The sequence below is a fragment of the Rana temporaria genome, chromosome 1 (genome assembly GCF_905171775.1).
Source record: "Rana temporaria chromosome 1, aRanTem1.1, whole genome shotgun sequence".
Classification (NCBI taxonomy): Eukaryota; Metazoa; Chordata; class Amphibia; order Anura; family Ranidae; genus Rana; species Rana temporaria.
In genome coordinates this window covers 624,468,131-624,491,498 of record NC_053489.1, presented here as the reverse complement: position 1 = coordinate 624,491,498, position 23,368 = coordinate 624,468,131, and the positions used below count along the sequence as shown (strand labels likewise).

Below are 23,368 nucleotides of genomic sequence, written 5' to 3'. Positions count from 1 at the left end.
GTATCGGTAAAGCATCGGGAGCATTTGCCCGAGTACAAATACTTGGGCAAATGCTTGGTATCGGTCCCAATACCAATACTAGTATCAGTATCGGGACAACCCTACTACTAATGATACTGTTTTCATCAGCAAATTCTTGGATATAGTCTGGCTAAACCCTGGTTGAGTTCCTTGGGTGCAAGCTTTCAGGTCCTAGAGATTTGTTTGTGTTTAGTCTTTTCTGGACACTGACTTAGTTACTTCTATAAGCCACAAGGTTACATCCTGTGATGTGTCATTAATGCCGCGTACACACGATCGGACATTCCAACAACAAAACCGTGTATTTTGTTCCGACGGATGTTGGCTCAAACTTAATTGCAATAATTGGCGTGCTTTTATACCTGCTTGGAGTTTGGCTTTTACTATGGGATAAAGAGACTGCACTGGGCTAGAAGAATAGCAAACCTGAAGCTGTACTTAGCACTCGTCAGCAATTCTGTTTTCACTTTGTGCTGTAAGTCAATTTTGTCATGATTCCCTGAAAATTTTAAATCAATTTTCTATGGTATTAAACATTTTCTGATGGGATAATCCACATACCAGATACATTCACATATTAAAATACCATATGTCCAGATTGGAATGAAAGTGAGAAAAACTCCATAATAACAAATTATACCAAAGCCTGCTCTAACTAATTTGTGGGATTAATTGTGGTTGATCAAAGTTCAGAAAATGCCACTTACTGAATTAAATCCTTACTTCAGGAAGACAGATAAGACACAAATTAATGCAACTCTGCTATTTATTCAACTGCCAGTAATTCTTCATGACAGGTATTTTTTACATGCAAGCAGTATAAGTACCTGAATTTGACTTGACATTAGTCACATAAAGTCCCTGTACAGCAGAGTTGAGAGAAAGGGAAGGAAACGCAGCACAAGGAGACATTTAGAAGTGCTGGGGTGTAAGGATCATGCCTGTGGGCAGGTGAGTTAGGTGGGCAGCAGCAGCAGTTGTTAACCCAAAGAGTGTTGCTGCTTCACCAGGTTAGTGGTAGTAGGAAGTAGTGAAGGGTGAATCTGGTTGGTTTTAATTTGAGGGCAAGTTCGGCAAACGAGTCCTAAAATCTGAAGAGTAGAGTAGAGTTTAATGAGAGCATCATTAACCACTTGCTTACTTGGCACTTATAGCCCCTTCCTGACCGGGCAATTTTCAGCTTTCAGCATTCTCACACTTTGAATGACAATTGCGCGGTCATGCAACATTGTACCCAAATTGAATTTTTATAATTTTTTTCACACAAATAGAGCTTTCTTTTGGTAGTATTTAATCACCAATGTTTTTTTTTTTTCTAAATGAACAAAAAAAGACAAAAAAACAAACAAAAAGTTTTACATATTTTGTTATAAAATTCTGCAAACAGGTCATTTTTTTCCTTCACTTATGGACACTGATGAGGCGGCACTGGTGGACACTGATCAAGAGGCACTGATGAGGCTGCACTAATGGGCACTGATTAGGAGGCACTGATAGGCACTGATTGGCAGGACTGATGGGCACTGATAGGTGGCACTGGTGGGCACCGATTAGCAGTACTGATAAGCACTGATAGATGGCACTGGTGGGCATAGATTTGCTGCACTGGAGTCCACTGATTAGCAGCACTGGGGGGCACTTAGGGACTAATGTCCCTATAACAGAAGCCAATTACCGGCTTCACTCTATCTGACAGCTGATCACATGATAAAGGGCCCGCTGTGATTGGCCGTTTACCCTGCTTTGTTATCAGCCAAGTCCCAAGAACTCGGTGATCACAAAGCACGCTGCGCGTGCCCCCTGGGGCGTGCAGGTGGCATGAGAACATACATGGACATACAAGAACATACATGGACGCCCTCTCGGTATTTGAGGTCCGCGTTGTAGCTGTCTTTCAGCTATAGCACAGATGTCAAGTGGTTGCCGACCAGCTCACGCAGATATACTGCAGCAGGTTGGCAGTGCTGCGCGCATCTCCATGCCTGTAAGGAGGTTCAGGCGGCCACATGCTGCCGGCGGACGCACTCTTGCTGCATGCAGCGGAAGCGTGCCTGTGGATTCGGGTGAATTCGATGTCCACTGGCGACCGGCGATCGCCTAGTACAAAGGCAGAATGGGGATCTGCCAGTGTAAACAAGGTGGATCCCCATTCTGACAGGGGATATGTCAGATTTTTTCTGTTCCCAGTGATCGGGAACAGTGATCTCTGTCATGTCTCAGTGAGCCCATCCCCCCCTACAGTAAGAACACACCCAGGAAACACACTTAACCCCTCAATCGCCCCCTAGTGTTAACCCCCTTTAGTGCATTTTTATAGCATTGATCAATGTAATAATGTCCCTGGTCCACAAAAAGTGGCATTTTGGGTCAGATTTGTCTGCAATAATGTCGAAGTCCCGCTAAAAATCGCAGATTTACGCCATTACTCGTAAAAACAATAAAAGATAGATAAAAGTCCCTAACTTATCCAATAGTTTGTAGAGGCGATAACTTTTGTGCAAACCAATCAATATACGCCAATTGAGTAGAATAATATATATTGGCCTAAACTGATGAATAAATGTGTTTTTTTATATTTTTTGGGGCATATGTATCATAGCAAAAAGTAAAAAAAAATAAAACATTTTCAAAATTGTCTCTCTTTAAAATATAAAAACCGCAGAGGTGATCAAATACCACCAAAATAAATCTCTATTTGTGGGAAAAAAAGGACGTAAATTTTGTTTGGGTACATCGTCGCACGACCGCGCACTTGTCAGTTAAAGCGATGCAGTGCCGTATTGCAAAAAATTACCTGGTCATTAAGGGGGTAAGAGAATAGGTAGGAGAATCTTGAAAATCAGTTTCTCAATTTTCAAGGCTAATAGGCAAATAAATGTCAAAGGGCATGGGTAGCTGGGCTCTGTCCTGGGGGACAAGTACTAATGTAAAATGAATGTTAAAAATATAATTTGACAGGGAGCAGCAGCTCTATTTTTATTAATGCCGCGTACACACAATCATTTTTCAGCATGAAAAAAAACGTTGTTTTTCAGCATGTTTAAAAAACTACGTTTTTCCAACTTCATCATTAAAACGACATAGCCCACACACCATCGTTTTAAAAAAATGATCTAGCAAAGCACGGTGACGTACAACACGTACGACGGCACTATAAAGGGGAAGTTCCATTCGCCTTTGGGCTGCTTTAGCTCATTCCGTGTTAGTAAACGACAATTCGCGCTTTTTTGTCTGTTACAGCGTGATGAATGTGCTTACTCCATTACGAATGGTAGTTTTACCAGAACGAGTGCTCCCGTCTCATAACTTGCTTCTGAGCATGCGCGGGTTTTTTACGTCGTTTTAGCCCACACACGATCATTTTTTACAACCCGAAAGACTACATAGTTTAAAACGACGTTAAAAAATGCAGCATGTTTGAAAAAAAAATTGTCGTTTTTCAGAACCTGAAAAATGATGTCATTTTAAATGACGTTTTTGAAAAACAACGTTTTTTTCATGCCGAAAAATGATCGTGTGTACGCGGCATAAGGCATAAAGAGGAAGCATTAAAGATACAAAATTCCTTTAAATAACATGTTTGGGAAATCTGAAGTGAAGTACATATCTGTAGGATGTACTACAACAAAAGTGACATTTACAAAGAAAAGAAAACGATTAAATTGCCTCTAAATGACATTTCCCAGCTGCTTCAATGTAAAAAAAAAGCAGCTGGAGATTCCCTTCATCTATACCTGACTCTGATCCTAGGCAAACGTCTGGTATAGCATGTAAGGGGGTCCCTAGGAAAGAAAATGGCAATTATGAACAAACAGCAGACTCCTGCATCAGGAATCACAGGTGTATTGAACAGCTGTGTCTAGAAGACCTGTGAAAATGAATAACAGGCTGTCGGCATTTATGCATGAAGCAATTGAGTCCAAAGTCGATCATCTGTCCCTAGCTGCAGGTATTTGCTCCATGTGCTATTCCACAGACAGATGCGACTACTGTCAGCCTTGCATTTATTTGTGAAGACTTGCTGGCTGCAGCTGTTCACATACACCTGGGACTTGGGACACAGGAATCCAATGTTCATTAGTAATTGACAATTTGTCTGTGTGAATGTAGCCTTATCTTTGATGAGGGTCTGGTATAGATTTTAACACCCATGCAAAAAAAAAAGAAGAAATAAATGGCATAAAAAAAAAAAAAAAAAACAATCCAGACCCTTTGGCTATGTGACCTAGTATAGTTTAGGAGGGGGGCCATATTTTGTCATGGCCATATATGGTCAATGACATCAGCCTGGATCCCTCATCTCTGCTTTTAAATTTAGCTGCCGACTGGGCAAAGGATTATGATCTACATTGCTGTACGACATAATTGATGATGGATTTATACTGTGGGACTTTTTTTTTTAAGAAAGACATTTTTCAAATGTGTGGTATGTTTATTTACATTGTAATTTTTTTTTTTTTGTGAATGAGCAACCAAAAAGGTAAAACATTTTCCCTTGCTCATTCATGAAGGGGGGAGCAGATAACTGGATGCCCCCTTATTTTAACCACTTGCTTACTGGGCACATACACCCCCTTCCTGCCCATGCGAAATTTTAGCTTCCGTCACGCTTTGAATGAAAATTGCGCGGTCGTGTGACGTGGCTCCCAAACAAAATCGACGTCCTTTTTTTCCCACAAATAGAGCTTTCTTTTGGTGGTATTTGATCACCTCTGTGGTTTTTATTTTTTGAGCTATAAACAAAAATAGAGCGAAATTTTGAAAAAAAACTTTTTACATTCTGTTATAAAAACAAAACCAATACAGTGATCGGTGCTGTAAAAATGCACTGATTGCTGTATAAATAGCACTGGCAGGGAAGGGGTTAACATTAGGGGTGCTCAAAGGTTTAAGTGTTCCCTAGGGAGGTGCTTTCTAACTGTCAGGGTGGTGGGCTCACTGGGAGTAGAGAGAGATCGCTGTTCCTAATCACTTGTTTACACAGGCAGATCCCCATTCTGCCTCTGTGAGGAGCGATCATGGGTGGCTGGTGGACATTGTGGCAAAAAAAGAGCGACAATTTTGAAAAAAACACAATATTGTTTACTTTTTGCTATAATAAATATCCCAATTTAAAAAAAATATATATATTTTTTTCTCAGTTTAGGCCGATACGCATTCTTCTACATATTTTTTGTAAAAAAATCGCAATAAGCGTATAGTTATTGGTTTGCGCAAAAGTTATGGTGGCTACAAAATAGGGGATAGAATTCTGACATTTTTTTAATTCTTTTTTTTTTACTAGTAATTGCGGTTATCAGAACTGCGATATTATGGTGGACACATCGAACACTTTGGACACATTTTTGGGACCATTCACATTTATACAGCGAACAGTGCTATAAATATGCACTGAATACTGTATAAATGTAGGCAGGAACAAGAAGTGTTTCTGGACAGCCGCACTCTGAACAAATTGTAGCCTTTATTAAAAGAAGCACAGCACTACAAGTCACAGCAAAAATTAAAATTAAACCTGGCTGCTGACGCGTTTCGCACTGGAACTAGTGCACTGGAACTAGTGCTTAGTCATAGCTATGACTAAGCACTAGTTCCAGTGCGAAATGCGTCAGCAGCCAGGTTTTATTAAAATTTTTGCTGTGACTTGTAGTGCTGTCCTTCTTTTAATAAAGTCTACAATTTGTTCAGAGTGCGGCTGTCCAGAAACACTTCTTGTTCCTGCCTTGCTGAGTGCATTGCCTGCACCTGAGTTATCTGCTACGGTGGATCTTCATTTGGGTTCCCACCTGGAGCGGCTACTCCCTTTCCCCTACTGTATAAATGTGACTGGCAGGGAAAAGGTTAACACTTGAGGGCGAGGAAAGGGTTAAACGTGTTCCCTGGGAGTGATTCTTACTGTGGGGGAGGGGGACTGACTGGGGGAGGAGACCGATCTGTGTCCGTATGTACAAGAGACACAGCATCGGTTTCCTCTCCCTGACAGGACATGCATCTCTGTTTTCACACACAGAGATCCACGTCCTTGGGTGTGTAACGGGCGATCACGGGTACCTGGCGTACATCGCGGCCCGCAGGCAAGCGCCCCAGTGGCCAGACGAGCCAAGGCCGTAAAAAGACGGCCTCCCGGCATTGTAGAGCCACCTTGTGGCTGTTTTTTTACAATGGCCCGGATCTGAAGAAGTTAAAGGGTGATTTCCAGATTCTGACAAGTCCCCCCACCAGACCCCCACATTCACACAAGGCCCTTTTCCTCATCAACATGGGGACAAAGTGCTTTGACAGGACCGTGCCCTCAACAAAGTACCATCTTCATGTTAAGGACATGTGGCCTTGTATGGTTCAGGAGCAGTGGCGGCTGGTGCTCCATTTTTTTAGGGGGGCGCAAACAAAATCACAAACACCCCCCCCCCAACGTCACTCACCCGTGATTGGGCTTACAGACAGACGGACAGAGATATAGAATAGATAGATAGATAGATAGATAGATAGATAGATAGATAGATAGATAGATAGATAGATAGATAGATAGATAGATAGATAGATAGATAGATAGATATAGAATACATAGAATAGATGATATAGAATAGATAGCTAGCTATAGATATAGAATAGATAGATAGATAGATAGATAGATAGATAGATAGATAGATAGATAGATAGATAGATAGATAGATATAGAATAGATAGATTAAGATAATAGATAGATAGAGATATAATAGATAGATATATAGAGAGATAGATAGATAGATAGATAGATAGATAGATAGATAGATAGATAGATAGATAGCTATAGATATATAATCAATAGATAGATAGATAGATAGATAGATAGATAGATAGAGAGAGAGAGAGAGAGAGAGATAGATAGATAGATAGATAGATAGATAGATAGATAGATAGATAGCTATAGATATATAATCAATAGATAGATAGATAGATAGATAGAGAGAGAGAGAGAGACAGATAGATAGATAGATAGATAGATAGATAGCTATAGATATATAATCAATAGATAGATAGATAGATATAGAATAGATAGATTAAGATAATAGATAGATAGAGATATAATAGATAGATATATAGAGAGATAGATATATAGATAGATAGATAGATAGATAGATAGATAGATAGATAGATAGATAGATAGATAGATAGAAATCAGGAGGTAGGTAGCTGTATGCTGGTACCCCCACCTTTCCAGACTGCATGCTTGGACAAGAGTCAATAAATGTGAACCCCAGCCTTAATAGGAAGTTCTACAACAATCCCATGATCACTAAACCACTATCCTTTTATTCCTAAACACAGCGGTAACAAGCCTGACACTTGCTACAGGCACTAAGTGGTGCACAGCATAGGATCAATCTTGGGAAGGCTCTTCTAAGGTTCATGTCTAGTTTTATACAGAGATCTTGCACGATTTCAGTGGCCATTTTTGGAGTAGATGTGCTATCTATAGCACAATCTGCATCACAAAATGGACCTTTAATAATGAAACGTGTAGTCAGGGAGAGTCTTATAGGATAGTCAGGCTTAAGCCTCGTACACAAATGTGTGATGACAGGCTGTTGTTGGAAAATCTGAGCATTTGTACGCTCCATCGGACAATTGTTGTCAAATTTTCCACAGACAAATGTGGGATAGCATGCTTTAAAATTGTCCACCAACAAATGTGTGTTGTCGGATTATCCGATCGTGTGTACACAAGTCCGTCGGACAAAACTCCATAGTACAAACACGCATGCTCAGATGCAATGCTCACCGTGACACATTAGCAGAATTTGCCCAAAGGGTGGCGCTAAAGAGCTGAAAAAACACGTAGTTTCGTGTTGGTTGCCCGACAATTCTTGCCGTTTGTATGCAATACAAGTTCCTGGCCAACGCCCTTTGTATAGAAGTCCTACGCAGAAAATCTGATTATGTGTATGAGGCTTAATAGTAAGGGGCAGGGTACGTTGTTTGTAGGGACAGGCAGGCCTCGGAAAGGATGTGCCCATGCAGCAGGGAACAAGCAAGGATAGGAGAGACCAGAGAGCTATCTGCTGGGAGGTAAAGCTTATCTGCCAAATATTCAACTTTACTACTGGGCAGTGGGCAGCCATTCTGGTTGCAGTGCAGTGGTGGTTTAGTCAACCAAAAAACAACCCAGTGGTGACTCTGGACTCCGCTCTCCTTGGGTCCTATGCTGCGTTAAGTAAATTGGACCTTCACAGACCCACAGCCAATCCCTTTGTTACGGTCCCTATGCGTATGACTATTGGAGTTTGGGTGCAGGTTAGAGAGGTTTACAGGGAAAACTATCTCCTCCCCTCTTATTCGACTTTGGGGTAACTCTCAGGCCTTGTACACACGACCGAGTTTCTCGGCAAAAAACAGCAAGAAACTTGCTGGGAGATTTTTTTGCCGAGGAAACTGTGTACATTTTCGTCAAGGAAACTGTCGAGAAACTCGACGAGCCAAAAAGAGAGCAAGTTCTCTATTTCCTCGACAGGAATGGAGAAACTTGCCTTGTCGAGTTCCTTGACAGTCTAACAAGGAACTTGACGAGGAAAACGATGTGTTTCGCCCGTCGAGTTCCTTGGTCGTGTGTACAAGGCTTCAGTTGTGCCGCCTTTTCCGCTTACCAGATCCACAGGTGTGGAATTCTAAAGGGATGGTGGCCTTAAAACATGTCATTACAGATGGGCGATTTTTAGGTGCCGACCTCCCAGTACATTATTTACTTGTAGCTGAAACATGCCGTAAAAAACCTGTTCCCGTAACCAATTGTATTGCAACCGAACGCGGTGGAGCGTCTGCTTCAAATATGATGGGTAAATTGTTGTCCTCCCTTTCCCTCCACTTTTTAGTGGTGCATGCCTCAACCTTGACTAGGACGTTTGACAAATGGATGAGTGATATTCTTTCCTCACTGAGGATGACTGGGAAGACTGTATATGTTCCTATTTTACCAATAAGATCTTTGCTAAGGATAGATTTATGCAATTCAAGTTTTTACAAAGGGTATATGTAACGGAATGATCCGTGACACCCAGAGACCTTTGAAAGATGAGGGGTACTCCTGTGCCAGCGTCACTAATGACTCTTGTGTCTAGGGTCACCCTGTGCCCCTTTTGGGCATAGGGTGACTGGGAAATATTAATTATAAATTACATGAGATGTGACTGATAACTGATAATTCATATTGCAGGATATCTTGAGATATTCAAGTGATTTCATGCTGACCCACAACCGGTCAATAGTGACTCATTCCTCTGTGTAGCATAGGCTGTTGATATGCTAATTGAGTCTGGACTGGGATGAGGTGGATTTGAGCTTGGTAGACAGCCTGGCTTCTGGATCTCTCATTATGTATGCTAAATACTTTGTGTGTGGAATGTGACTTGTCAAGCTGTGGTAATTACCTCCACTAATGCGGAGACAGGCTGTCTGGAATGTTTAGTAATTAGCCCATCTGAAGGTGTATTGAAGCCCCCCCCAGTGTGTGATGTGTGGGTGGAGAGTTTGATTGTTCCTGTGATTACTGAAACATGCCTTGTAAACTGTATATAAACCTGAAGGCTAACCATTAAAAGGGTTCATACATTTTGACTCAGAGAACAGAGCTTGTCCCGTTATTCCAGGAAATGGGATGTCTGATGTCTGCTAGATTGTGGAGTGTCAGATAAGCTGTCGTGGTTGATGGATGGGATATCATAAACGGTGATGATCGTTACAGTATACTACACCCCTTAGAGCAGTGGTCCTCAACCTTTCTAGGGCCGTGACCCCTTGATAAAATTTCTCAAGGTGTGGGGACCCCTAACAGCAAAAAAAGTAATTTGCGCCCCTAACCCACAGACATTTAGCGCTCCCTTAGTACCTTTCACTTGTACAGTATTAATGCCCCTTTGGTACATTTTAGGATGTACAACTCTTTCTTTGTTCTCCTTTCTTTCTGTTTTCTCTCTCTCTCTCTCTCTCTCTCTCTCTCTCTATCCCAATTTCTTTTTTTTTCCTCATCCCTCTCTCTAGCTGTCTTTCTTGTTCTTTTTCTTATTATTTTTCTTTGTTCAACCCCCTCTTTTCCTCTCCCTTCCATGTATTCTCTATTTTTATTCCTTCTCTTACTACATGTTGGGGGATGGGATGAGTGGAAATTCTGGGGGGAGTTCTGATCAGCCATATTAGGTGCTCTTGACCAAAGTATGCCCTGTACACACGATCGGTCAATCCGATGAAAACGGTCTGATAGATTTTTCCATCAGTTAACCAATGAAGCTGACTGATGGTCCATCGTGCGTACACACCATCAGTTAAAAAAACAATCGTGTCAGAACGCGGTGACGTAAAACACAACGACGTGCTGAAAAAAATTAAGTTCAATACTTCCAAGCATGCGTCGACTTGATTCTGAGCATGCGTGGATTTGCCTACAAACGATCATTTTTTTTCTATCGGTTAGGTATCCATCGGTGGGGGACCAAGCAGACTGATGTATCCAGAAATGTTGGTTTGCCTATTGGCATCATAATATTTGTACGCTTTAAGTAAGGAAAATATTGGAGGTTCAAGTTTTTAGGGGGGAAAAAATGTAGTTACCTTCCCCTAAGCTGTAACGTATCCGTACATCCCAGGCATTCATTATTTCCTTACTATCAAATCCCAGCATGACGACTTGTGAGAAACAGATAATGGCAACAGTGTGGCCCACGCCCTCATAGGAAAGCCCAGCGTCTACTCCACAGATGTCCTCCAATGTGACACTGATCTTCTCCTTGTGCCCCTTCGTTCTGTCTGACTTATCCTTGTACACCAGCATCAGCAGGCAGTCTGGAAGAGAAGAAACACTCATTGGAGATGAGAACGTTTACAATATTCTATATCTGCCTGGACAGGAATAATCTGGAGCCTTTTAATGAAGTGTTACATTTCCTATCAAATTCCGTATTATTTTTATGCAGAGCTCAGTTATGTAAATTACATTCTTCTCTTTCTTTCTTTCTACGCTATAATAATAAAACCAATACAACAATATCCAGTTCTGCCTGTTATTTTGGCCCATGCTTTATTTAAAACAACTCCGAGTGTTCTTAGCCAACGTATAAAATGTAAACATGCAAGCTGGACAACTGTCTTCACCCTGGTGTAGGTTACAGCCATGTAATTGAAGATGTGTGTGGGAGAGCTGGCTTTAAATACAGAGGTTGAGCCTATAGGCACTAAAAGGAAAACTCCAATATTTTGTGGGAAAAAAAGGGAAACTCCACTTTAAATATGAATACAGCATATATTTCCCCCCAAAAAAATCTAGTTTACTATTTAACCACTTGAGCTCCGGAAGGTTTCACCACTTTCCTGACCAGGCCATTTTTTGTAATATGGCACTACATTATTTTAACCCCTTCAGTCCAGTTCACTTTTTGCTATTCTGCACTGTGTCAATTTAACTGACAATTGCGCGGTCGTGCGACGTGGCTCCCAAACAAAATTGGTGTCCTTTTTTTCCCACAAATAGAGCTTTCTTTTGGTGGTATTTGATCACCTCTGCGTTTTTTTTTTTTTGCGCTATAAACAAAAATAGAGCGAAATTCTGAAAAAAAAACAATGTTTTTTACTTTCTGCTATAAAAACAAAACCAATACAGTGATCAGTGCTGTAAAAATGCACTGATCGCTGTATAAATAGCACTGGCAGGGAAGGGGTTAACATTAGGGGTGCTCAAAGGGTTAAGTGTTCCCTAGGGAGGTGCTTTCTAACTGTCAGGGGGGTGGGCTCACTGGGAGTAGAGAGAGATCACTGTTCCCGATCACTAGGAACAGCTGATCTCTCTCCTCCCCTGCAGAACGGGGATCTGCCTTGTTTACACAGGCAGATCCCCATTCTGCCTCTGTGAGGAGCGATCATGGGTGGCTGGCGGACATTGTGGCCCAGGCACGCACATCGACTCCTGTATCTACTACACAAAACAACATACAGGTACGTAGTTTTGTGCAATAGAGCCGCTCCCTGCCGCAGCATATATGCGGTGGGTGGTCATAAGGCATTCGGGCATTCCACTCTGCAGGCACCCTATTCCAGCTCCCGCTGCTCTAGGACTACTTTGGTTCAGTCTGTCCCTCTGATGCAGCCTTTGGAACAGCGGAGGGGGAGGGACAGCAGATCATCCATGGCCATGGAAGAGGTGCAGTGTCTGCTAGCTGACCTCCTGGCGGTGGGGATATCGAGGAGCGACTGGATGGCGGGGACTTCTACAATACTGCCTGGGGAGAGCTGGACAATGAGGCTACAGAGAGGTAAGGAGGAGGATGGATCCTCCGATCTACATTGTACTGTGTGGGGGGGGGATGGGGATGTGAGTAGTGCAGGAAGTATGTGTCAGATAGATTAGTGCATGTGACAGGTAGGTGAGTGTAATGGTAAGGTAGGTGAGTGCATGTGACAGGTAGGTGAGTGTAATGGCAAGGTAGGTGAGTGCATGTGTCAGGTAGGTGAGTGTAATGGTCAGGTAGGTGAGTGTAATGGTCAGGTAGGTGAGTGCATGTTTTAGGTAGGTCAGTGTAATGGTCATGTAGGTGAGTGTAATATGGAGGTGAGTGTAATGGTCAGGTAGGTGAGTGTAATAATCAGGTAGGTGAGTGCATGTGTCAGGTAGGTGAGTGTAATGGTCAGGGAGGTGAGTGTAATAATTAGGTAGGTGAGTGTAATGGTCAGGTAGGTCAGTGTAATAGGTAGGTGAGTGTAATGGTCAGGTAGGTCAGTGTAATAGGTAGGTGAGTTTAATGGTCAGGTAGGTGAGTGTAATGGTCAGTGAATGTGTCAGGTAGGTCAGTGTATGTTGCATAGTGTATTCTGAGCACAACGCACTCCTGAACCTTGCATTCCGAGGGAAACTCCCGGTAGTCCCGATGGCCAGTCCATCCCTGCCTCCCTTTCCCATGGGGGATTGGCACAGGTCTGCTCCATATACAGTGTTTGCTGTTATCCCGGTATTACCTTGGAAAAGCTGGCCTACCCCAAATTACCTGGCATCCGGATGGCTTTTGCCATATTTGTTACATGTGTTTATGGCATGTATGTCCTATATGTGCGTGAACTGTCTGGTCTGTCTAGTTGTTCAGCCGGACTAGGAATTTTTAATTCCACAACAACATTTAGTCCACCTACCATGTTTTAAAATAACCAATAAAGTGTTTACATATTTTCCATATATTAATTACACCGGTATTCTTAAAGCCCCCTTTTTCTTCTTCCCCTCTGGTTGGGATACTTTCTTTATATATTAGTAATTGCAGATCTCTGTCTGATTGTTTGTATCTGGTATGTCCACTAAACTTCACTGGGGTTAATTTAGTAAAGGGAAATAGGCTGTTTACTGTGCAAGTGAAATTCCCCTGCAAAGTGCAGCTTCCCTTGCACAGCGAACAGCCTATTTACCTTTAGTAACTCAACCGTATTGCAATATCCTGCAATACCACCCTACATCAGTTACTCTATTCTAAATCCGTCTGCTTTTTATTTCAGGAGGATGATTAAATACTGAGAAATCTATCTACATACCGTTCACACTACAGAACATTGATACAACCAGCCAACGGTTTCTAATAATTATTACAAATTTATATCTGAATCCCAAGAAATACATTTTAGATTTAACACATTTTATGAGAACATTGTAGGAGGTTAGAACTCTGGATTAAAAAAAAAAAAGAATTGCAGCACAAGGAAAAAGTATTTAATATTTTTACATATACGATTCACTGTATTTTTAAAGGGACGATGTGATTTGCCCATGCAGGACTAAGTGACGATGTCTCAAACCAGGGGTTGACAAATTTGCTTGGAATCTCGGAGCCAGCTAAAAAAGTTAGGAGACAGAAAACGCGCCCCGTCCCGACGAGCTTGCGCGCAGAAGCGAACACATACGTGAGCAGCGCCCGCATATGTAAACGGTGTTCAAACCACACATGTGAGGTATCGCCGCGATTGGTAGAGCGAGAGCAATAATTCTAGCCCTAGTGCTCCTCTGTAACTCAAAACATGCAACCTGTAGAATATTTTAAACGTCGCCTATGGAGATTTTAAAGGGTAAAAGTTTGTCGCCATTCCACGAGCGGACGTAATTTTGAAGCGTGACATGTTAGGTATCAATTTACTCGGCGTAACATTATCTTTCATAATATTAAAAAAAATGGGGATAACTTTGCGGTTGTCTTATTTTTTTATTAAAAAAAGTGTAATTTTTTCCCAAAAAATGTGCGCTTGTAAGACCGCTGCGCAAATACGGCGTGACATAAAGTATTGCAACGATCGCCATTTTATTCTCTTAGGATAAAAAATATATAATGTTTGGGGGTTCTAATTAGAGGGTAGAAGATGGCAGTGAAAAATAGTGAAAAATTACATTAGAATTGCTGTTTAACTTGTAATGCTTAACTTGTAATACCAACGGCCACCACCAGATGGCGCCAGCTTACACATCTGGTGGTAATAACTTGTAATACCAACGACTCACCACCAGATGGCACCAGCTTCCAAGCCAAGAGCCCATGACCCTATTTCTAGTCGCCATGGCGACCGGGATTTGTCAAACCCTGTCTCAAACAGAACCCCCCAACTCCTTGTTCCACCCATGCATATCCTTTCTTCTCTGCTACCGTCCACAATCTACTTCTATGACTGCAGCAATGTCAAAAGAAAAGATCCATGAACTGTACATCATGAAGCAGACCCATTTGTATTAAGTGAGATGAATGGCAGCCTCAGTCCAGACTCCAGCCAGACCACTCCCCACCCACCCCCCACAGCATGCATGGCCTGGCTGGAGTCTGGGCTAAGGCTGCCATTCATCTCACTTCATATTTATTAATCTGCTTCATGATGTGTACGGTTGACATTGCTGCAGCTTGTTGCTAGGATGAGCTCCCTGTCCCTGCCTGCACTCACAGCGGTCTAGTTGGACTTTGAGTCTCTACCTGAGCACAGGACATAAATTTGGCCCTGGACTTCATCCAGACTGGCACACTTTGACAGGTCTCTCCCATGGCGGCCGGACAACTTCCGCACCCCCCCCCCCCGGCCACCCAAGCCCCCTCTCCCCCTTCACTAGCCACTAGCCATTCTACTTTATTAGAGTAAAACGGCTGGTACTGGTACTCTTATAGGCAGTACCAGTGGGGAAGCTAGACATTATTTCACCCGGGGCAAAGAATCAGTTTGGTGCCCCCCTTATGGGACAAGATTAGGCAGAAGTGAGAAACTCCCAGGCCATAGCTTTTGAGTGAGCTGTCTGTCCCCTCCCCCCATGCTCCTCTGTCATCCGCCCTGCTCCTCTGGTCCTCCCTCTGCTTCTTTGTTACCCCCAGGTGAGCGCTGCGGGAAGGGAGAGACAGAGGAGCGGAGGGGGCGGCAGTCCGCTGTCACTGAAGCCGGCCCACTGAGCCATCGGCCCACCGGGAAACTCCCTGTAGTCCCAATGGCCAGTCCATCCCTGCCTGAGCAGCACCTAACTTTTATCTTTTTAGGGTCACCTTGTATGATTGGTTAGGCAGAAGCACATGACCTCCTCCCTTTTGACGGTGCTAGCAACCAATCACTGGGTGCAAGCACTGTCATGTGATTGGGAGAATGATTTCACTGCTCCTTCAGGTCATCAACACCAGAAATTTTAGTAGAGGCTTGGTAAAATTAGTATGAGGGGGTCAGATAAAGGGACCGATGGATGGGCGGTAATAGTGCGGTTGTGTTTTTTACCCAAATTTGTGCCGCCCATTTCCATTGCCCATTTCTGGTTGTCTGTCCCACCAACTTTATGGTGTGCTATATGCGATGGTGCCCCATCTGTCATTTACAGATGGGAGCCGCATCGTACATGAATGGGTTTTGCAATAGACATATGCGTTCCCGTTCGTAACGAATGGATTTTCGTACGAATTTGTTAGTATTCGTACATTCGGATCAATTAGAACCTCCGAAAAGCTGAAAGAGCCAAAATACGAAAATGACGGAATTACGAATAAGCAAAATAACGAACAAGCGAAAATACGAACGTAAGATTGGACAATCTTACTAAAATACGAAACACCGAAAAAGCAAAAGAACGAAAATGACATCTATAACGAACGATTTGCATTCCGTATTTGAAATCCTTTGTCTGTTCGTATTTTCATTCGTATGTTCGTATTTTCATTTGTGTGTTTTGTAAATCCGTTTCTTTGTCTGTTTGTACATTTTTGTATCGTTCTTTCGAATGGGCACTGGGCAGTGTAGTTAGTGAGTGATTACTTAATATTTTAGACAATCAGCTTATCTCTTTTGTGCTGAGTCACATTGTACAGTGTAAAGCCTCGTACACACGATCGGACTTCAAACAAACTTTTCCGTGGATTTTTGTCTGAAGGGAGTTGGCCAGACTTTTGAAACCGAAAAAGTTTGTCCGATAGAGCGTACACACGGTCGGATTTTTTGGAAAACTTTCATTTTGACGTTTGTTGGCAAAAAGTCTGACCGTGTGTACGGGGCTTAAGAGAAAGTATATCTTAATATGGATTAGCCGCGTGTTGCTATGTATTTACGAAAGTACAAAATTATGAATCCATTAAACGAAAATTATTATCTAACAAAATTACGAATTTCGAATCAATGAAAATAAATTAGACAGAATTACGAATCATTCTGTATAAACGAAAATAAAACTGTTACGAAAATACGAACGGGTCCGAATAGGAAAACTTGAGTCTTACGAAATTTACGAATCTTTACGAATCTACGGAACGAGACGAAACGGAACAAAAAAATACGAACATTTTTGTTGTGCACATATCTATTTTGCAATATACGTTATATTTGTGTGTCAATTGTGTTTTCTGTCTCTTTGGGGCAGATCCACAAAAGAATTACGCCTGCGTATCTATTGATACGCCGGCGTAATTTTAAATTTCCCGCGTCGTATCTTTGTTTTGTATCTACAAAACAAGATACGACTGCATCTCGGATCGATCCGACAGGCGTACCTCTTAGTACGCTGTTGGATCGTAGATGCATTTTTCCGCCGGCCGCTAGGTGGCGTTTCCGTTGAAGTGTTGAGTATGCAAATAAGCTAGTTACGGCGATCCACGAACGTACGTCTGTCCGGCCGGCACATTTTTTTACGTCGTTTGCGTTCGGCTTTTTCCGGCGTATAGTTACCCCTGCTATTATGAGGCGTACTCAATGTTAAGTATGGCGGTCGTTCCCGCGTCGAATTTTGAATTTTTTACATCGTTTGCGTAAGTCGTTCGCAAATAGGGATTTGCGTAGAATGACGTCACCGTCGTGAGCATTGGCTTGTTCCGGGTTAATTTCGAGCATGCGCACTGGGATACCCCCACGGATGGCGCATGCGCAGTTAAAAAAATACGTTGTTTACGTCGGGTCACAAAGTATTTACATAAAACACGCCCCCATCACAGAGATTTGAATGCCGCGCCATTACGCCGCCAAAGATACACTACGCCGCTGTAACTTACGGCGCAAATTCTTTGAGGATTCAAAAAAAAAAAGAGATTTTTAATACAGCTTACCTGTAAAATCTTTTTCTTGGAGTACATCACGGGACACAGAGCGGCATTCATTACTATATGGGTTATATGGAGTACCTTCAGGTGTAGACACTGGCAATCTCAAACAGGAAATGCCCCTCCCTATATAACCCCCTCCCATAGGAGGAGTACCTCAGTTTTGTAGCAAGCAGTATGCCTCCCAAAATGGTCCTCAAAAAAGAGGGGTGGGAGCTCTGTGTCCCGTGATGTACTCCAAGAAAAAGATTTTACAGGTAAGCTGTATTAAAAATCTCTTTTTCTTTATCGTACATCACGGGACACAGAGCGGCATTCATTACTATATGGGATGTCCCAAAGCAATGCTTACAATGAGGGGAGGGAGAACATCTCCAAGACAAAAGGATTTAATTTAGAGATATACTCAAATCATAATAAATCCAACTTAGTTGAGAAAAATAAAATTTTTAAATTTAACTCGAACAAGAGGAGCCCCCGGAATCCGAGGGTCTCAAACTGCAGCCTGCAGCACTGCCTGCCCGAAGGCAGTATCAGTATTCCTTCTTACGTCCAACTTGTAGAATTTTGTAAACGTGTGGACAGAAGACCAGGTTGCCGCCTTGCAAACTTGAGCCATAGAGATCTGGTGGTGTGCTGCCCAGGAGGCGCCCATGGCTCTAGTAGAATGAGCCTTTAATGATACTGGAGGAGGCAACCCTTTCAAGCCGTAGGCCTGAGTGATTAATTGCTTAATCCACCTAGAAATGGTGGACTTTGCAGCTGCCTGCCCCTTCTTGGGCCCATCCGGTAGAATGAACAGCACATCTGTCTTCCGGATCTTCTTTGTAGCTTTAAGATAGGCCTTCATGGCCCTGACAATATCCAAGGTATGCAGCAACCCTTCCTTTCTGGAAGTAGGTTTAGGGAAGAAGGATGGTAATACCAAATCCTGGTTCAAATGAAAACTGGATATGACCTTCGGAAGGAAGGAAGGATGAGGGCGGAGAACGACCCTGTCCTTATGAAAAACAAGATATGGTTCCTTACAGGATAAGGCTGCCAGCTCCGAAACTCTTCTTGCGGAAACTATGGCAACCAAAAATACTAACTTCCTTGTCAGTAGAACCAAAGGAATATCAGCCAACGGCTCAAACGGTTGTTTCTGTAAACTTGACAGAACAAGATTTAAATCCCACGGACAAAGCGGGGATTTAACTGGAGGTCTAATACGTAAGACCCCTTGAAGGAAGGTCTTAACCAGCGAGTGGGTGGCCAGCGGCCGCTGAAACCACACTGACAGAGCAGAAATCTGTCCTTTGATTGTGCTTAATGCCAATCCTTTATCCACTCCTAGCTGGAGAAAACTTAATACTCTATCGATGGTAAATTTGCGAGAAAGCCATCGCTTGGACTCACACCAGCCTACATAGGCCTTCCAGACCCTGTAATAAATCACCCTAGAGACCGGTTTCCTGGCTCTGATTAGGGTAGAGATTACTTTCTGAGACAGACCTCTACCCCTGAGAATCAGGGATTCAGCTTCCAGGCCGTCAAATTTAGATGCCGTAAGGCAGGGTGGAGGATCGGACCTTGCGATAGCAGGTCTGGCCGTAGAGGAAGAGTCCAAGGGTCTCCCACTACCATCCTTAAGATTAGTGAGTACCATGCCCTTCTGGGCCATGCTGGAGCTACCAGGATGACTGGTATGTGCTCCACCCAGATCCTGCGCAGCAGGCGGGGTAGTAACTGGAGCGGGGGAAACGCATAAAGAAGTTTGAACTGATGCCAAGGGCAAACCAACGCATCGGTTCCGCAGGCCATCGGATCCCTTGAGCGGGACATGAACCTGTCTAGTTTCTTGTTGAGTCTCGATGCCATGATATCCACGTCCGGCACTCCCCATCTTTGGCAGAGTGCTTGAAAGACTAGTGGATGCAGAGACCATTCCCCCGGCCATAGAGTCTGGCGGCTTAAGAAGTCCGCCTGAAAGTTGTCCACTCCTGGAATGAATATTGCCGATATGCAGGGCACATGAGCCTCTGCCCATAGAAGAATCAAGCTCACCTCTCTCTGAGCGGCTTGACTCCTGGTTCCCCCTTGGTGATTTATGTGTGCCACGGCCGTGGCATTGTCTGATTGAATTCTCACCGGGAACCCCTGCAATTTTGACGTCCAAGCCCTGAGGGCTAGTCGAGCAGCTCTGAGCTCCAAGATGTTGATGGGCAACTGCTTCTCTGGCTTTGCCCAAGTACCTTGGCGAGTGCAACCATCCAAAATTGCTCCCCAGCCCGTCAGGCTGGAGTCTGTGGTCACTATCTTCCAAGCCACTGGGCTGAAAGACCTCCCCTTCAGTAGATTCTGAGGGTCTAACCACCAACACAGACTTTGTCGGACTCTTGATGAGAGCGGCAACGGGATATCCAAGGCCTGTGGCCTTCTGCTCCATGCTGACAGGATGGCTGCCTGTAGGATGCGAGTGTGGCTCTGGGCGTATGGTACCGCCTCGAATGTGGCCACCATCTTGCCTAGTAACCTCATACATAGGCGAATAGTCGGTTCTTTCTTGCTTAGAACCAGTAGGATTAATTCCTTGATGGCTTTTACCTTCCTCAGAGGTAGGAACACTCCTTGTTGTTCTGTGTCTAATCTCATGCCGAGATATTCCAACTGCTTTGTGGGCTGGAAAGCTGACTTTTCTCGATTTAGGACCCAGCCGAACCTCTCGAGGTATTGGACCGTGAGGGCCACTGCTCGCTCCAAGCCGGGAGACGAGTGATCTATGACTAGGAGGTCGTCCAGGTATGCTAGGATCGTGACCCCTTGGATCCTTAGTTTGGCTAGGATTGGAGCTAGGACCTTCGTGAACACCCGGGGGGCCGTAGCCAACCCGAAGGGAAGCGCCACGAATTGGAAGTGACGCGAAGCCACCATGAAGCGTAGATATCTTTGATGTGGCTGATAAATTGGAACATGAAGGTAGGCATCCTTTATGTCTATGGACGCCATGAAGTCGTCCTTCTGGAGTGTGGCAGCTGCTGACCGCACGGATTCCATCCGAAATGAGCGGATCTTTAGATATGCATTTACCATCTTTAGGTCCAAAATTGGCCTGACATCTCCATTGGATTTTGGGATGATGAATAGGTTGGAGTAGAAACCCAGCCCCTGTTCCAGGACTGGTACCTCTACTATTACTTCCTGGGAAAGTAGATGATCTAATGCCGATCTTAATGCGGCTCCCTTTTCCGGATCGTTTGGAATCCTCGACTTCTGGAAATGAGGAGGAGGAAACCTTAGGAAATCTAATTTGTAGCCTGTGGCCACGGAAGACCGTACCCACTCGTCGGGAATGCTGGCTTCCCAAATCTCTGAAAAGAGTCGCAGCCTTCCCCCCACCTTCGTGGGTGGGGGCGCCCCTTCATAAGGTTGGCTTGGGGGCTGGTTTTGCTGGTTTGCGAAACCACTGCCTTTTGCCTCTAACAGCCTGTCCTTGTGATCTGCTGTTGAAGCCGAAGTTTGCTTTTGCAGGAGGCCGTCGATACTGCTTGGCATTAGAGGGCCCCTGCCCAGGGGAATACTGTCGTTTAAACGCAGGTCCCTGAACCTTCTTCTTAGTTGGCAAGAGAGTACTCTTGCCGTTTGAAATGGTCTGAATGTATTTATCTAGGTCTTCTCCGAAGAGTTGTCCTCCATGGAAGGGGAACCCTACCAGGAGCTTCTTGCATGGGGGCTCAGCCTCCCAGCTTTTTAACCATAAGAGTCTTCTCATATGGATAAGGGATAACGATAAACGTGACGCTTGCTGGATAGAATCCTTGATTGCGTCTACCGTAAAACATATGGCCTTAGGGACATCCGAAAATTTTTCTGCCTGCTGGGCCGGAATAAGTTTAAGCATCTGCTTAAATTGATCCGATAATGCTTGAGCGACCCCAATCGCAGCCACAGCTGGCTGTACTACTGCCCCTGCAGTAGTGAAGGAGTTCTTAAGTAGTGCTTCCAAGCGCTTATCAACTGGATCCTTGAACACCTGTATGTTTTCTACAGGGCATGTTAACGATCTGTTAACACATGAGATGGCTGCGTCCACTGCAGGAGTAGCCCATCTTTTGGAAAAATTTTCTTCCATAGGATATAGGACAGAGAACCTTTTAGGTGGTAAGAAGATCTTATCTGGCTTGTTCCAATCTTGGAACAAAATTCCCTCTAATAGAGGATGGATCGGAAACACAGCATTGCTTTGAGGCGCCCTCAGTGAGCCCAAAGCTGAAACCGTCGATACCTGGAGATCTGGTACTGGCAAGTTGAATGTCCTATGGACCAAGTCCGACAATCCTTGAATCCACCAGCTCTCCCTCAGGGAGACTGCCCCAGACTCCTCTGTATCCGGGTCTTCGATCCCTGAACCTACTTGGTCCGTGTCCAAGAGGTCGTCCAATTCCCCTGAGGAAAGGACCTCCTCTTCTGAGGGTCCGCGCTCGGGCGACGGAGATCTATTCCGCTTACTGCCCCGCATAGCTGCGGATATCATTTTTCCCATGCTTTTCTGCATCTCTTTTAAAGAGGTGAGTAATACCTCCTCCGTGACCATCTTAGGGTTGGACTGACCCGCGTCAGCTCCAGCCCCAGATCCCGATGGCCCCAAGGCTCCCTGTAGGGAAAACAGCGGCATACCATGGTACAATACCGAGGTACACCTGCTACCTATTGGTATTTGGAACTATAAAAGTTAATTGTCCAAACACCTGTTTGGGGGATAAAAAAATGCTTCCTCTCCCCTAGATGACTTTTTTTTTTTTTTTTTTTTTTTTCGTTTTTGTTTCAAATCCAGGAAAGAAAAAACATTCTGTCCCCCTGAGTAGTATTGCAAAGAAAAACTATGAGATGGAAAAGAAACAGCCTATTTCTAGGCTTGACAAAACAGTCCTCTGAAGACTGCAATATCCTTTCTGGCCACTGTGTGTCCTCGGCGCCCCGTGCTGCCGCTCTGGTCTTTCTCCTCAGTTCCAAAGTATTGATGGAACAAACAAGGAAGGGCCGCCCCTTCCTTTAAGCCACTGACCCGCCCTTCCCCCCCAGCAACCTCAAACAGGAAATGCCCCTCCCGACAGGGGGAGGGGGGGGGGATTTTGGGAGGAAGGGACCTCTCTGTTCCAGCAAACTGCAGCCTGCAGCCTGGAACCATGAGGAGGTCAGCGTTTTGCCTGCTTGCAGGCTCTGAGGAGGAAGACTGAATGGAGCATCGCCTGGAGGCCTGCAGGTAAGCAAAGCTCTCTGACACACACATATATTTTTATATAACACAGGCCCCACTCAATGCTTTTCCAACACTACAAGGGAGGTCACATCTTATGGGGAATAATACATAGAGAGCCATCCTATCTTTATGATATGTGACTAGTTTGCCAGATGCAGTGCATAACTTTAGGCATGTCCCCTGTGACCCCCCAGAAAAAAACCTGCTAAGAACCAAGTTCCGCAAGTTTTCCCCTCACTTACCTGCTCCATGCCGCAGGACTTTGCCAAGCAAGAGGCCCAATCTTCCCCCATCTCCGTGGGGATGTCTAGACCTTCAGGCCCTGGGTTCCTATGAAGGATCCACTGTCCTGGGCCCATATAGCACCCTGGCAACAGAAAACTTTAGGTACCCAAAGGTTTCTAAGTTCTGGGCCCAGGGTCCAGCTCTCTAAAAAGAAAAGCATTATGGGCTATACCCCAAGGGTTTGGGGTCCGGTTACTGACCACTTTATCGCTGAGGCTTTTTTGGACAGAACCGGTAGCTCACCTAATCCCAAGGATGCGGAGGCAAGCTAAACCATGACTAACACCTA

The 23,368-nt window shown here is 44.1% G+C and overlaps 1 protein-coding gene across 4 annotated transcripts in view; it reads right to left on the bottom strand.

Moving 5' to 3' along the window:
- Positions 1 to 23,368, bottom strand: part of DOK7 (docking protein 7) — a 215,926-nt gene that overhangs the window by 163,938 nt on the left and 28,620 nt on the right. For 2 of the 4 annotated variants that reach the window (XM_040335350.1, XM_040335348.1), the window contains exon 3: positions 10,603 to 10,833. The exons of 1 other annotated variant lie outside the window; for it this stretch is intronic. In XM_040335350.1, coding sequence (XP_040191284.1) covers positions 10,603 to 10,833 — 231 coding nt within the window. The remainder of the gene's footprint in view (positions 1 to 10,602; positions 10,834 to 23,368) is intronic. One more of the 4 variants, XM_040335349.1, reaches the window with a different exon arrangement.